Consider the following 12,877-nt stretch of genomic DNA (forward strand, 5'->3'; position numbering starts at 1 on the left):
TGACTTACAGGTGCAGATCAGGACCATTTTGAACTTTTCAAGGCAAGCTGTATTTGTGCTTTGCAAGACATTGGCAAGCCCATTCATTTGACCTTGCTGTATTCAATGTTTGTGATAAAACCAGAGGAAATACATTTGGCCCAAAAGACCGTAAAGCAGACCCACAAACAGCTACAAAAGGCCCACACACTATCCTGTCAGATCAGTCCTGCCAGATTGCCCTATATGCCAGACCAACCCTGCTGGAAGGGTCAAGAGTACATAAACTAGCAATATGGAAAGTATCCAAGGGCACAAGGTACATGTTCATTCTCAGAGGAGCAACAACAACCCCATAGCTCTATGCCTGGAGCAGAGGTATGGGATACTCAGTGAGGGAAGCAATATTGAACAGGTACAGAATCAGTTGCGACTCATTGAGGGAGTTGTTGGGAGGTGGGGCACAATGAAAAAGAGGAATGATTCTACAGCACTGAATAACAACTGAAAGCTTTTTAAAGGGGTATTTAGCTCTGGCTTCAAAGAGCAATTGTCTGTTCGACCAATTGTTACCAATTCTTTAAGCTATATATAGAGTGGGCTTCAGCTTCACCAAGGGGAGTATACACCTTTCACCTCATGCCATTGGTGCATGAAGCCGCATTCTGGGACTATTTTGCATATGAAAAGAGCACTCAATTGCACACTTTTTGTCCTATTCAGTTCTTTATCTCATCTATGTCTTCGATGCAGAAAGGAATCCTTTTTGCTACTTGTTTTTTCCCGAGCTTTGGCAAAGCTGCTAAGGCTGGCTTTATGTTGCTGACTAGTAAATGTACACACAGTGCATGCAGACAGCACTTTTGACATCCGTAGATGCATGTGTCAACACATTAAATACAGATCGATTGGCCATTGCCAAAGCTTGTTTTTATGTTTGTCAGGTGGAGGTGAGTGGAAACTTTGCAACCCTCTGTGATCGCCTTCCACTCACCTTCTTAAGTGATGCTCTGTGCTTCCTTGTCAAAGGCCTCCTACAGGCACATCTCTCACATTTCTTGGGGACGCTGGCCATGATGCTCATTGGCAGGCTGGGCCAATGAGCATGCAACCAATCTGTCCCTAGTGGCAATCTTGCCTATTTCTGGGATGATGCACTTAGCTTATGGGCCAGCAATCAAACACACAACACAAGTTCCATTCATGAGCAGGGTGATGTGCACCAGCTGTTTTCACAGGTCGTGGACATGCTAATGCTATGTGGTCCCCTCTGGAAGTTGCACCAAGATCCCTCTAGCTCCTTAATTTAGTTCTACTACTGAAGCAAGCACATGAGGGCAATTCCTAACATACCAGGATGGACAGCTTAATCTGGGCACAACTTGGTAAAACAACATTACAGCCAGGACCCACAACACTTCCAGATCAAGGCTTCACAGTGCAGGGAAGTTCACTAATTATTGCCAGAATGGCAATATACCAGGCACCTTGCCAAATCTAGAATCCATGGTATGTAACCGTGTAACTACCGGGTCCAGTTCTGTGCATAAAAACACAGTTTAGATGCTCATTTATCAGCCACTAGCCTTCTAGCATTCTAGCCTGTCCTCGTGGTGGCCTATGGCTTTGTAACCTTCCTTATGTCCTAGAAATTGCATCCAAAGTAACATGACCGGCTAATCCTTCTGGACTCTCTGCCCACTTTAATGAGATGCAGGAAGCATTGGAGTGTGCTCTTCCAGAAACAAAGGGCAGAGAAGGAAGGGCTTGGGAATTGAAGGATCACTCGCCCAGAGGGGGGCTCTGCAGACCTGGTTTCTGCTGGGTTAGATTACATCACTAGCTAAGTAACAAACACACTTATTGGCTCCTATGGCACAGAAATCTAAACTTCTTACTCCTCGGACTTACAACCTTAGAGTCACACTGAACATATTTATCAGAGGGTTCAACATTATATAATTCTCTCTGCATTAGAACAAGTCTTGCCCCATATACCACATTTCCATACAGTGTATGTGGGTTAAATCATATAACAATTCACCATGAGCTTGTCACAGTGAAGCAAAGTCCACCTGCATTGCCTGCTTTAGAAGGCACAGTATTAATACTGAACCTCAAACTTATTTATTGTAACTCTCTGGCATGCTGCAGACGGTTGCTAGCCTCACATATAGGGTACACAAGTTGTCCAAGGCAAGCAGACTTTTGTGAAGGTCACAACTTAAGAAGACATAAGTGGTGAGAAGAAATGCAAAATGGGTGGTGGGCTCTAAAAGGTCACTGAACAAGAGAAGGGTTTATTTTAGGATTTGATTGAAAAGTTAACCCATAAGGAAAAAAACATGGTATGTGCAAACTAAACACATCACTGTTGAATCAAATGCAGGAGGTGCTGTGTCCAGTTCTGAAGGCCTCCCATTGAGTGTTGTGTCCAGTTCTGAAGATCACCTCTAGTGCAGGGTATTGAGTGCTTTGTCCACTTGTGGAGGTTGTGTTCAGAGAATTCTCTTCTCCTGGAGATCGGTTCATAAATATTCCATCCCATTTTGAAGGGCAAATTTCCAGAAGAATAATGACAGACATACACAGATTGTCGTTGCTTGAGTGGTCCTTGTCTGCTCCTCTCTATAGAGATAAGGGAGCTTCTATAAACATCACCCCAGCCCTGTCACCTCTTGTTGGGAAATGATTTGAACTCTTTACTACTGTAGTTGTAATATTTATGTGCAACCACTAGCATCCATTGTTAACAAATTGTGTGTCATTGGTGTCTTATGCTGATGACATGGAATTGTGGTCTCTCTGGCCCCAAGGACAAAATCTCAGCATCAGTTGGCCCCTTGCCTTGAGAAAGTGGTACAGTGGATGGCGAACTGCTTCTTAAAACTAAATGGAGAAAAAACGCAGCTGATGATGGTGATAAATAAATTTGTCCCACACATAACGGTAGGTGTGCTGGACTGCCAAGGACCTCTCCTCTCCAGTAAAAAGTCTGGGGATGTGGTTGGAGAGTTCTCTAACAATGGAAGTTCAACCAAGAAATTGACTACCTCATGCTTTGCCTTGTTGAGAATTCTTCGAAAAATTCTGGATCTACTTCCCCCACAATCTAGGAGAATTGTAGTTCAGGCGCTCATTCTCTCCCGGCTGGACTACAGAAATTCCTTGTATTTGGGATCTCCTAAATTGGACATCAAGAGACTTCAGGTGGCTCAAAATACAACGGCAAGGACCATCTGTAAGCTGCCCAAACATTCTTTGGCAAAAAGTGCTTTGTCCTCACTGCACAGCTTCCAGTGGAGGAAAGGATAACGTTTAAGGCCCTTTGTTTGGCCCACAGTAGTATGAATTGTAGTGAACCTTCCCTAATAACGCCCTTCTATCAGCATATGTCCCCCATAGAAGTCTGAGATCTTCTAATGTAGGGCTCCTGAAAGTTCCACTTGTTCATAGATCCAGATCGGGTGGCAGATCTTTTCTTATCGGTCCTCCAATATATGGAACTCTATGCCAAAAGAATTAAGAATAGAACCCAATGAGATAAAGTTTAAAAAAATGCTCAAAACTTGGCTCTATCCTCATTAGTTAATTAGACATCAGCTCTTGATTATTAAAGATGTACCTTTTGATTCACCCGGCACTGGGAACCCTTTGGGTAGCTATGCGCTTTATAAACCTGCATAGCATATTTTAAACATATCTGTTGAACGTCTTCATTTTAAATCAAGGTGGACGTAAGGTAAACTTCCTACCATGGATTAGCTGATTTCCACATTACTCATGCAATTTCTTTTCCTACATTTGTTAATCAGCATTGGCAAAGCAGAAAGGCCTGTTTTATAACTGAAAGTGCCTCTTCAGTCCATGGTAAGTTTGGGCATTGAATAGCTTATCATAATGAACTCTGCTGCTCATTCTTGCACTCGTATCCACCCGCAGATTTACTTGGATACATCATTTCATGCATCCACAATAAAACACACAAACAAACTCAGCAATATTATGCAAGATAAATGAAACCATTAGAAGAAAAAAGGAAAAATGCCTAAACGAGGCAGGCATTTGCTTAAAATACAAAAAGAGAAACATTTAACCTAGTAGAGAACAGCCATCTTAGAAATGGTAATGTGCATAGGGCATTATTGTGTCAAAGTTCCAACATGGCCAGTGTATGTAGTAAGAAAATAAATAAATAAAAACAGCTCTTTCCTACTAAGTTAATCTGTGTGAATCCATATAAAAATACTGGTTCACATGCTTTAAGAAAGTGTAATGATAATCCAGCCTTAAAGGACTATTGGTTCTAACGTATGTTTTTCACAATAAATACTTCAGGCCCACTGCCTTTGTTGTACGTTTTTACAATAAAGAGCTCAGACCATTGGTTTCTGCCATAACTTTTCCCAATGAACTAATCAAGCCCTGTGGCCTTTATCACTGGCTTGTCACCATAACCAAATTCAGCCTACTGTGAGCATAAGCGTTCCCCCAAGACAGCAATTTGACATGAAGTTATACAATTAAAACTGGCATATCAATAATACAATCTCTTTGAAAAGATCCGAACAAAGATTCTCATAGTCCAAATCTATTACCCCCACAGTGTTGGTCTGAGAGGGTTCTCCACACTAAACCATTGCTTACTACTGTAATTTATGCGACTCCATGTAATAAAATACCTGGCCTTGACACAGTGTAATAAAATTCATTGTTAAAGGCCTATCTGCTTTAAATATACTTTTCACTATAAATAAGTCAGGTCTAATGTCTTTGCCATAACGTTTCATAATAAACAAATCGAAACTCTGGCATCTCACATAACATTTCAGTACAAAATTCAGGCATTAAGCCTGGGTCATAGATACAACAGTTTGCTATTGTACTGGACATAAGCTTTCTGTAAAGGCAAAACAAGCACTCCTTTTCATAGGACACCCCCGCGCCGCACGGCCACCAGCTGTTGCGTGTGCCTTCCCGCCTTGTGCCTCGCTGCCCCGGCTCCGCCGCGTGACCACGCCCCCTGCCTCAGAGCGGCGTGGTCTGCACTCGCCTTCTGCCCTGTGTCCCTTCTTTGTTTTTTGTCTATTTAAATTGTAAAGTTTGCTGTTTGCTGTTGAAATTGTATTTTTTCCCCCCTTTGTTTTTCCTGGTTTGCCTCCTCTCTGCCGCCCCCGTCTCATCCCTCCCCGCTCCCCGCTTCCCGCCACCACCGCTAACCCCGCCCCTTTTCTTTCTGTACCCTCCCCGCTCCCGCCTCCCAGCTGCTCCGCCCCCCGCGCACTTCGCCATATATGGCGACCGTGCGAACGTGCAGCGGTCACGCGCAGCGGGCGCGCCGATTGTGCGCTGAAGGCGCGCCAAAGGTAAGCCCGTCTACGCCCGTCCGCGCCTGGACCGCGCCCAGTGCCAGGACCCCTGGCCCACGAGGACCCCGACCATCCCGCCTGACGTACACAGCCGCCACCCTCATCGCACTCAACACCGGCCGAATCCCAGGATGCTACCAAGCCACCCCGAGACGCACCCACGGACCCTTCAGCTGCCACGCCTGCAAGTTCACCTGCATCCGGACCTGCCCGCCACCAGCACCTGCCAAGCCGAACACCAGCAGCAACCACCTCAAGTGCATCCTGCTCAACACCCGCTCCGTCCACAGACACGCCATCGAACTCTGGAACCTCCTAGACACCACAGCCCCTGACGTTGCCTTCATCACGGAGACCTGGATGAACGCCTCCTCAGCGCCCGACATCGCCATCGCCATCCCAGAGGGCTACAAGATCACCCGGAGGGACCGCACCGCCAACCAGGTGGGAGGAGGCATCGCCATCATCCACAGGAACACCATCCGTATCACGACCAGCACCGACAACACCCTAACCACCGCCGAACACCTGCATTTCCAGATCCACACCGACCCGAAGACCACCCTCAGAGGCACCCTGATCTACCGACCCCCGGGACCACGCACTCAATTCAGCGAGGACATCGCCGACTTCGTCAGCCCGCATGCCCTCCCCTCCGCTGACTACATCCTCCTGGGGGACCTCAACTTCCACCTGGAGAACAACAACGACCGCAACACCAGCACCCTGCTCGACAACCTCGCCAACCTTGGACTCAAGCAACTGGTGAGCACCCCCACCCACCTCGCCGGACACACACTCGACGCCATCTTCTCATCCAGCAAAGACATCGCCTTCAGCCACGCCACAGAACTCCACTGGACGGACCACAGCTGTGTCCACTTCACCTTCGAAAGAACGACGATCCACCACCACCAGCAACAGGTTGCCCGCAGAAGCTGGAACAAGATCACAGCCGACCAGCTCGCCGCCTCCTTGAGCCAGCACCCTCCTGCCAGCTCAGCGAACCCCAGCCAGGCAGCCGACAACCTCACGAAGTGGATCAGCAACTGCGCAGACTAACTCGCCCCTATGAGAACCCCGCCCAGCAGACCCGGCAGCAAGAAAGCCCCATGGTTTACCGACGAACTCAAGACTTCCAAGAAGAACTGCCGAGCCCTCGAGAATGTCTGGAGAAAGGAACCCACACCGGACAACAGGACCACCCTCAAGCTCGCCACCCGGAAACACCACCAACTGATCCGCACCGCCAAGAAAACGGCTTTCAAGAACCGACTGGACAACAACGCACACAACTGCAAGGAACTCTTCAACATCGTGAAAGAGCTCTCCAACCCCAACCCCGGAAACAACAACATCACCCCATCGCAAGACCTCTGCAACTCCCTCGCCTCCTACTTCCACAACAAGATCGCGGACATACACAACAGCTTCAGCACCCAACCGACCCACGCCACGACCACAGCAACGCCGCCCACCACCACCCTCCGAGCCTGGACTCCGATCAGCACCGAAGACACCGTCCGCATGATGAACTCCATCCACTCCGGATCTCCGACCGACCCCTGCCCTCACCACGTCTTCAACAAAGCCGACGCTGTCATCGCACCCCACCTGCGGGACATTATCAACACCTCCTTTGACACCGCCACCTTCCCCGAGAGCTGGAAGCACGCCGAACTCAGCGCTCTACTCAAGAAACCTACGGCAGACCCCACCGAACTCAAGAACTACCGCCCCATCTCACTACTCCCGTTTCCAGCCAAAGTCATCGAGAAGACCGTCAACAAACAGCTGGCCGCCTTCCTCAAGACGAACGGATCCCTCGACCCCTCTCAGTCCGGCTTCCGTGCCAACCACAGCACCGAGACCGCCCTCATCGCCGCCACCGACGACATCCGAGCCCTGATGGACAACGGAGAAACAGCGGCCCTCATCCTCCTAGACCTCTCCGCGGCGTTCGACACGGTCTGCCACCGCACCCTAGTGCAGCGCCTCAGCAACGTCGGAATCCAGGAGAAGGCACTGGAATGGATCGTCTCCTTCCTCAACGGAAGAACACGGAGAGTCCGCCTACCACCATACAAGTCAGAGGCCACCGAAGTCATCTGCGGCGTCCCTCAAGGATCCTCGCTGAGCCCCACCCTCTTCAACGTTTACATGAGCCCCCACGCGGCCATCGCACGCCAACACAACCTCAACATAATCTCCTACGCCGACGACACCCAGCTGATTCTCTCCCTGACCAACGACCCCGCCGTCGCCAGAGCCAACCTGCACGAAGGGATGAAAGAGGTAGCCGAGTGGATGACAACCAGCCGCCTGACACTGAACTCAGATAAGATGGAGGTCCTCATCCTGGGCTCCTCGCCCTCCGCCTGGGACGACTCCTGGTGGCCCCCCGCCCTGGGCACCGCACCCAAACCGACGGACCACGCACGCAACCTGGGCTTCATCCTGGACTCCTCCCTCTCCATGACCAGGCAAGTCAACGCCGTCTCCTCGTCGTGCTTCAACATCCTGCGCATGCTTCGGAAGATCTTCTGGTGGATCCCCACGGAGACCAGGAAGACCGTCACCCAGGCCCTCGTCACCAGCCGACTGGACTACGGCAACGCACTCTACGCCGGAACCACCGCCAAGCTCCAGAAAAGACTCCAGCGGATCCAGAACACCTCAGCCAGACTCATCCTCGACATCCCACGGAACAGCCACATCTCCGGACACCTGAGAGACTGCACTGGCTCCCCGTCAACAAAAGAATCACCTTCCGGCTCCTCACCCACGCACACAAAGCCCTACACGATCAAGGCCCGGGCTACCTCAACAACCGAATCAACTTCTACGCTCCCAAACGCCACCTCCGATCTGCCAGCCACGCCCTCGCCGCCGTCCCACGCATCCGAAGAACGACGACAGGAGGAAGGTCCTTCTCCTACCTGGCCGCCAAGACCTGGAACTCCCTCCCAGCCGCCCTGCGCCTGACCCAAGACCACCTCTCCTTCAGGAAGAAGCTCAAGACCTGGCTGTTCGAGCAGTAACGGCCCCCCCCAAGCGCCTTGAGACCCTACGGGTAGGTAGTGCGCCCTATAAATGTCTTTGATTGATTGATTGATTGATTGAAGCTTACACTTTCTGCCCATTCAATAGCTTGTACATAGGAAGATCAACTTATGGGTGGAGTCTAAGTTTCTCTCATTATTGCTTCGTAAAGCTATTTTTCAGATAGCCATATAATGTGAGGCAACAGCGGAGCTTTCAAGCCAGACCTAGAAATCCTGCTCTTGTGGCAGAGTTCTCGCTACACTTTACATGCTGTGGATTATTGATGCTTTACTTACACGAAGCAGAACATTTTGGCCATCCATAACTTGTGGTAAGGTCTGGGGTCCTTGAGGTGTGAAGAGATGTGCCTAATCTCTCTTATGAGTTCTGGGTTATATTTTGAACTGAGGAGTTTACTGCAGGATCCATACTTGCGTAGTAAGGGACAGATCCAGAACCACCACTTTTCAAAGACATGCACTTGTTAATTAAATATGAAAGTCCAATTGCTACTCGCACCATCTGTACAGACATCAGCTCAAACGCTATGGTCTTTTACCAAGGCACATTGAAGTACCTTTGACAACCTAGATTGAGTCCTAAAGTCACACAATTATGCTCGTCTTGCATTCTCGAGACTTGCTAGGACTAAAGCTGAAGAAAAGGGCATCATTATATAGGCTCTCACTTACGAGTGCGCTACCTGAAGGGGTCAGGAAAACTGAAATTAATATATCCATTTGCAAACAGGTAATATTGCATCTCTCATAGAGTTTTTGGTCCAGGGCTTCGATTCCTTTCAGTCTGTAGCACTTAATAAATGTCTTGAATACGATTGGGTTTGATTGGAGTACAACTCTGTCCCTTACAAGGTCTGCCAGCAGCTTTCCTTGGCTGTGGCCCATGCCCAGTCTGTGATGCCATGCACAGGCGTAGTGGCTAGATGGACTCAAGGACTGGTAACTTAGACTCTGGATGACAGTCCTCTAGAAGCTCCCCAAACCCTCATAGTGCCCTTTTCTGCATATTACCTTCCTGTAAATATACTGTAACAAATTGTTAAACTATATTTACATCTGGAGAATCTCCTGTGGTCAATTCACGGGAAACCATTTTTATTCTGAACCATTTTACTTCACAATAACTCACCCAGATACCCATCTGATACACACGAATGTGTTTTTTCTATCCAGATCGGTATAGAACACTTAGGGTCTCATAGTTGATACCGCTAGGTGGGCTGTACAACTTTACACATCTGCTGGGAAAAGGCCTGATACATGCTACTTTGTGGATGCTATCCTTGTAAATTGAGCTAGGAGAGACTAACTAATTGGCTCCAGTGGATTTATACCTTACTGGGACACGTGCAGTGTAGCAGGGCTGTTATTGTTGCCTGCCTCTTTTTCCAGTGCTATGGTACCAAGACCTGGTCCCGTCACATCAGCGGAAGTATGCCCTCTGTATATATGGAGTTATTTCTGATTTCTGTTTTCTTCCAGTAAAATATATTTGAACTATGTGTGTGTGGGGCTTATGTAAGAGGCAACAAGGGGAGTAGTGGGGCTTACTAACTCTGCTCTTCTCCCCACAGTCCCCAGTCAGCCCCCAGAGAACGTCAGGGCTCTCTCCATCACCTCAGACGTGGCAGTGATCTCCTGGTCGGAACCCCCACGTAGCACCTTGAACGGAGTCTTGAAGGGGTATCGGGTCATCTACTGGTCTCTCTACTCGGATGGGGGTGAGTAAGACAGCAGATTAGAGGTCGATGGTTCAGATACATGGGAGGCTCAGTTATCACACCACTTCCTCAGAAAAGAAGGGATACAGTCCAAACACCTTGATTAAAGGGCTATGGTTCAGGGTAAGTAGGGGCTTTAGTTTGAAACCTGGAGGTGCGGTTGGAGCTCAGGTGTCGGGGTACACTACTTACGGGTGAGAGCAGTGTGAGTTGGTCATCCCATTACCTAGATTTGGTGATATTTACTTGTTCCCGTTGATTCCCCTCTTCGAGTTGCAGAATGGGGTGAGATGCAGAACATCACGACGACACGCGAGCGTGCTGAGATGAGGGCGCTGGAGAAGTTTACCAACTACAGCGTGCAGGTGCTGGCTTACACCCAGGCTGGGGATGGCGTGAGAAGCAGCGTGCTGTATCTGCAGACAAAGGAAGATAGTGAGTATCGCACCTAAGGGTTCAGGGTAGGAAGCAAGTACGTAGCATCCTGGCCTGGAAGGTCCTTGTGAGTCTGGGGGCATGATGGGCCTTGTGGGGATGTGCACATGAAGGGCCTTGTGGGGCTTGTGGACATGAAGGACCTTGTTTGGTTGGTGACATGCAGGGCCTTGTGGGGCTGGGGAGATGAAGGGCCTTGTGGGGTGGGTGACATGAAGGGCCTTGTGGGGCTGGGGACATGAAGGGCCTTGTGGGGTTGGTGACATGAAGGGCCTTGTGGGCCTGGGGACATGAAGGGCCTTGTGGGGCTGTGGACATGAATGGCCTGTGAGGTTGGGAACATGAAGGGCCTTGTGAGACTGGGAACATAAAGGGCCTTGTGGGGCTGGGGACAAGAAGGGCCTTGTGGGGCTGGGGTCGTGAAGGGCCTTGTGGATTTGGGGAGATTATGGGCCTTGAGAGGCTTGTGGACATGAGGGGCCTTGTGAGGCTTGTGCAAATGAAGTGCCTTGTGGGGTTGGGGACATGATGGTCCTTCTGGGACTGGGGACATGAATGGTCTGTGAGGTTGGGAACATGAAGGGCCTTGTGAGACTGGGGACATGAAGGACCTTGTGAGGCTTGTGGACAGGAAGGGCCTTGTGGTGCTGGGGACAGGAAGGGCCTTGTGGGGCTTGGGACATGAAGGGCATTGTGGGGTTGGTGACATGAAGGGCCTTGTGGGGCTGGGGACATGAAGGGCATTGTGGAGCTGGGGAAATGAATGGCCTGTGAGGTTGGGAACATGAAGGGCCTTGTGAGACTGGGAACATAAAGGGCCTTGTGGGGCTGGGGACAAGAAGGGCATTGTGGGGCTGGGGTCGTGAAGGGCCTTGTGGGGTTGGAGACATAATGGGCCTTGTGAGGCTGGGGACATGAAGGGCCTTGTGGGGCTAGGGACATGAAGGGCCTTGTGGGGCTGGGCACATGAAGGGCCTTGTTGGGCTGGACACATGCAGGGCTTTGTGGGGCTGGGCACATTCCGGGCAGTGGGCCGCTGGGCACCTGAAGGACCTTGTGGGGCTGGACACATGAAGGGCCTTGTGGGGCTGAACACATGAAGCGCCTTGTGGAGCTGGATACATGAAGCGCCTTGTGGGACTGGGGTCAAGAAGGGACTTGTTGTGCTGGGGACACGAAGGGCCTTGTGGGGCTGGGGACACGAAGGGCCTTGTGGGGCTGGGGACATGATGGGCCATGTGGGGCTGGGGACATGAAGGGCCTTGTGGGGCTGGTGATATGATGTGCCGTGTGGGGCTGGGCACATGAATGGCTTTGTGGGGCTGGGCATATGCAGGGCCTTGTGGGGCTGGGCACATGCAGGGCCTTGTGGGGCTGGGCACATGCAGGGCCTTGTGGGGCTGGGGACATGATAGGTCGTGTGGGGCTGGGGACATGATGGGCTGTGTGGGCCTGGGGACATGAATTGCCTTGTGGGGCTGGGCATATGCAGGGCCTTGTGGGGCTGGGCGCATAAAGGGACTTGTGGGGCTGGGTACATGAAGGACCTGGTGGGGCTGGGCACATGAAGGGTCTTGTGAGGCTGGAGACATGAAGGACCTCGTGGGGCTGGGCACATGCAGGGCCTGGTGGGGCTGGGCACATGAAGGATCTTGGGAGGCTGGAGACATGAAGGACCTCGTGGGGCTGGGCACGTGAAGGACCTTGCGGGGCTGGGTACATGAAGGGTCTTGTGGGGCTGGGCACGTGAAGGACCTTGTGGGGCTGGGTACATGAAGGGCCTTATGGGGCTGGACACATGCAGGGCCTTGTGTGGCTGGGCACATGAAGGACCTTGTGAGGCTGGGGACATGAAGGGCCTTGTGGGGCTGGGCACATGAAGGGCCTTGTGGGGCTGGGCACATGAAGGGCCTTGTGGGGCTGGGCACATGAAGGGCCTTGCGGGACTGGGCACAAGAAGGGCCTTGCGGGGCTGGGCACATGAAGGGCCTTGTGGGACTGGGCACATGAAGGGCCTTGTGAGGCTGGGGACAAGAAGGGCCTTGTGGGGCTGGGCACGTGAAGGACCTTGCGGGGCTGGGTACATGAAGGGTCTTGTGGGGCTGGGCACGTGAAGGACCTTGTGGGGCTGGGCACATGAAGGACCTTGTGAGGCTGGGGACATGAAGGGCCTTGTGGGGCTGGGCACATGAATGGCTTTGTGGGGCTGGGCATATGCAGGGCCTTGTGGGGCTGGGCACATGCAGGGCCTTGTGGGGCTGGGCACATGCAGGGCCTTGTGGGGCTGGGGACATGATAGGTCGTGTGG

The 12,877-nt window shown here is 51.1% G+C and overlaps 1 protein-coding gene across 1 annotated transcript in view; it reads left to right on the forward strand.

The window, feature by feature from the left end:
- DSCAML1 (DS cell adhesion molecule like 1) overlaps positions 1–12,877 on the forward strand; it is a 630,702-nt gene that overhangs the window by 432,164 nt on the left and 185,661 nt on the right. Inside the window, exons 18-19 of the mRNA XM_086957025.1 lie at positions 9,988–10,134; positions 10,414–10,569. Coding sequence (XP_086813151.1) covers positions 9,988–10,134; positions 10,414–10,569 — 303 coding nt within the window. The remainder of the gene's footprint in view (positions 1–9,987; positions 10,135–10,413; positions 10,570–12,877) is intronic.

Source organism: Lissotriton vulgaris, chromosome 2_1 (genome assembly GCF_964263255.1).
Source record: "Lissotriton vulgaris chromosome 2_1, aLisVul1.2, whole genome shotgun sequence".
Taxonomy (NCBI): Eukaryota; Metazoa; Chordata; class Amphibia; order Caudata; family Salamandridae; genus Lissotriton; species Lissotriton vulgaris.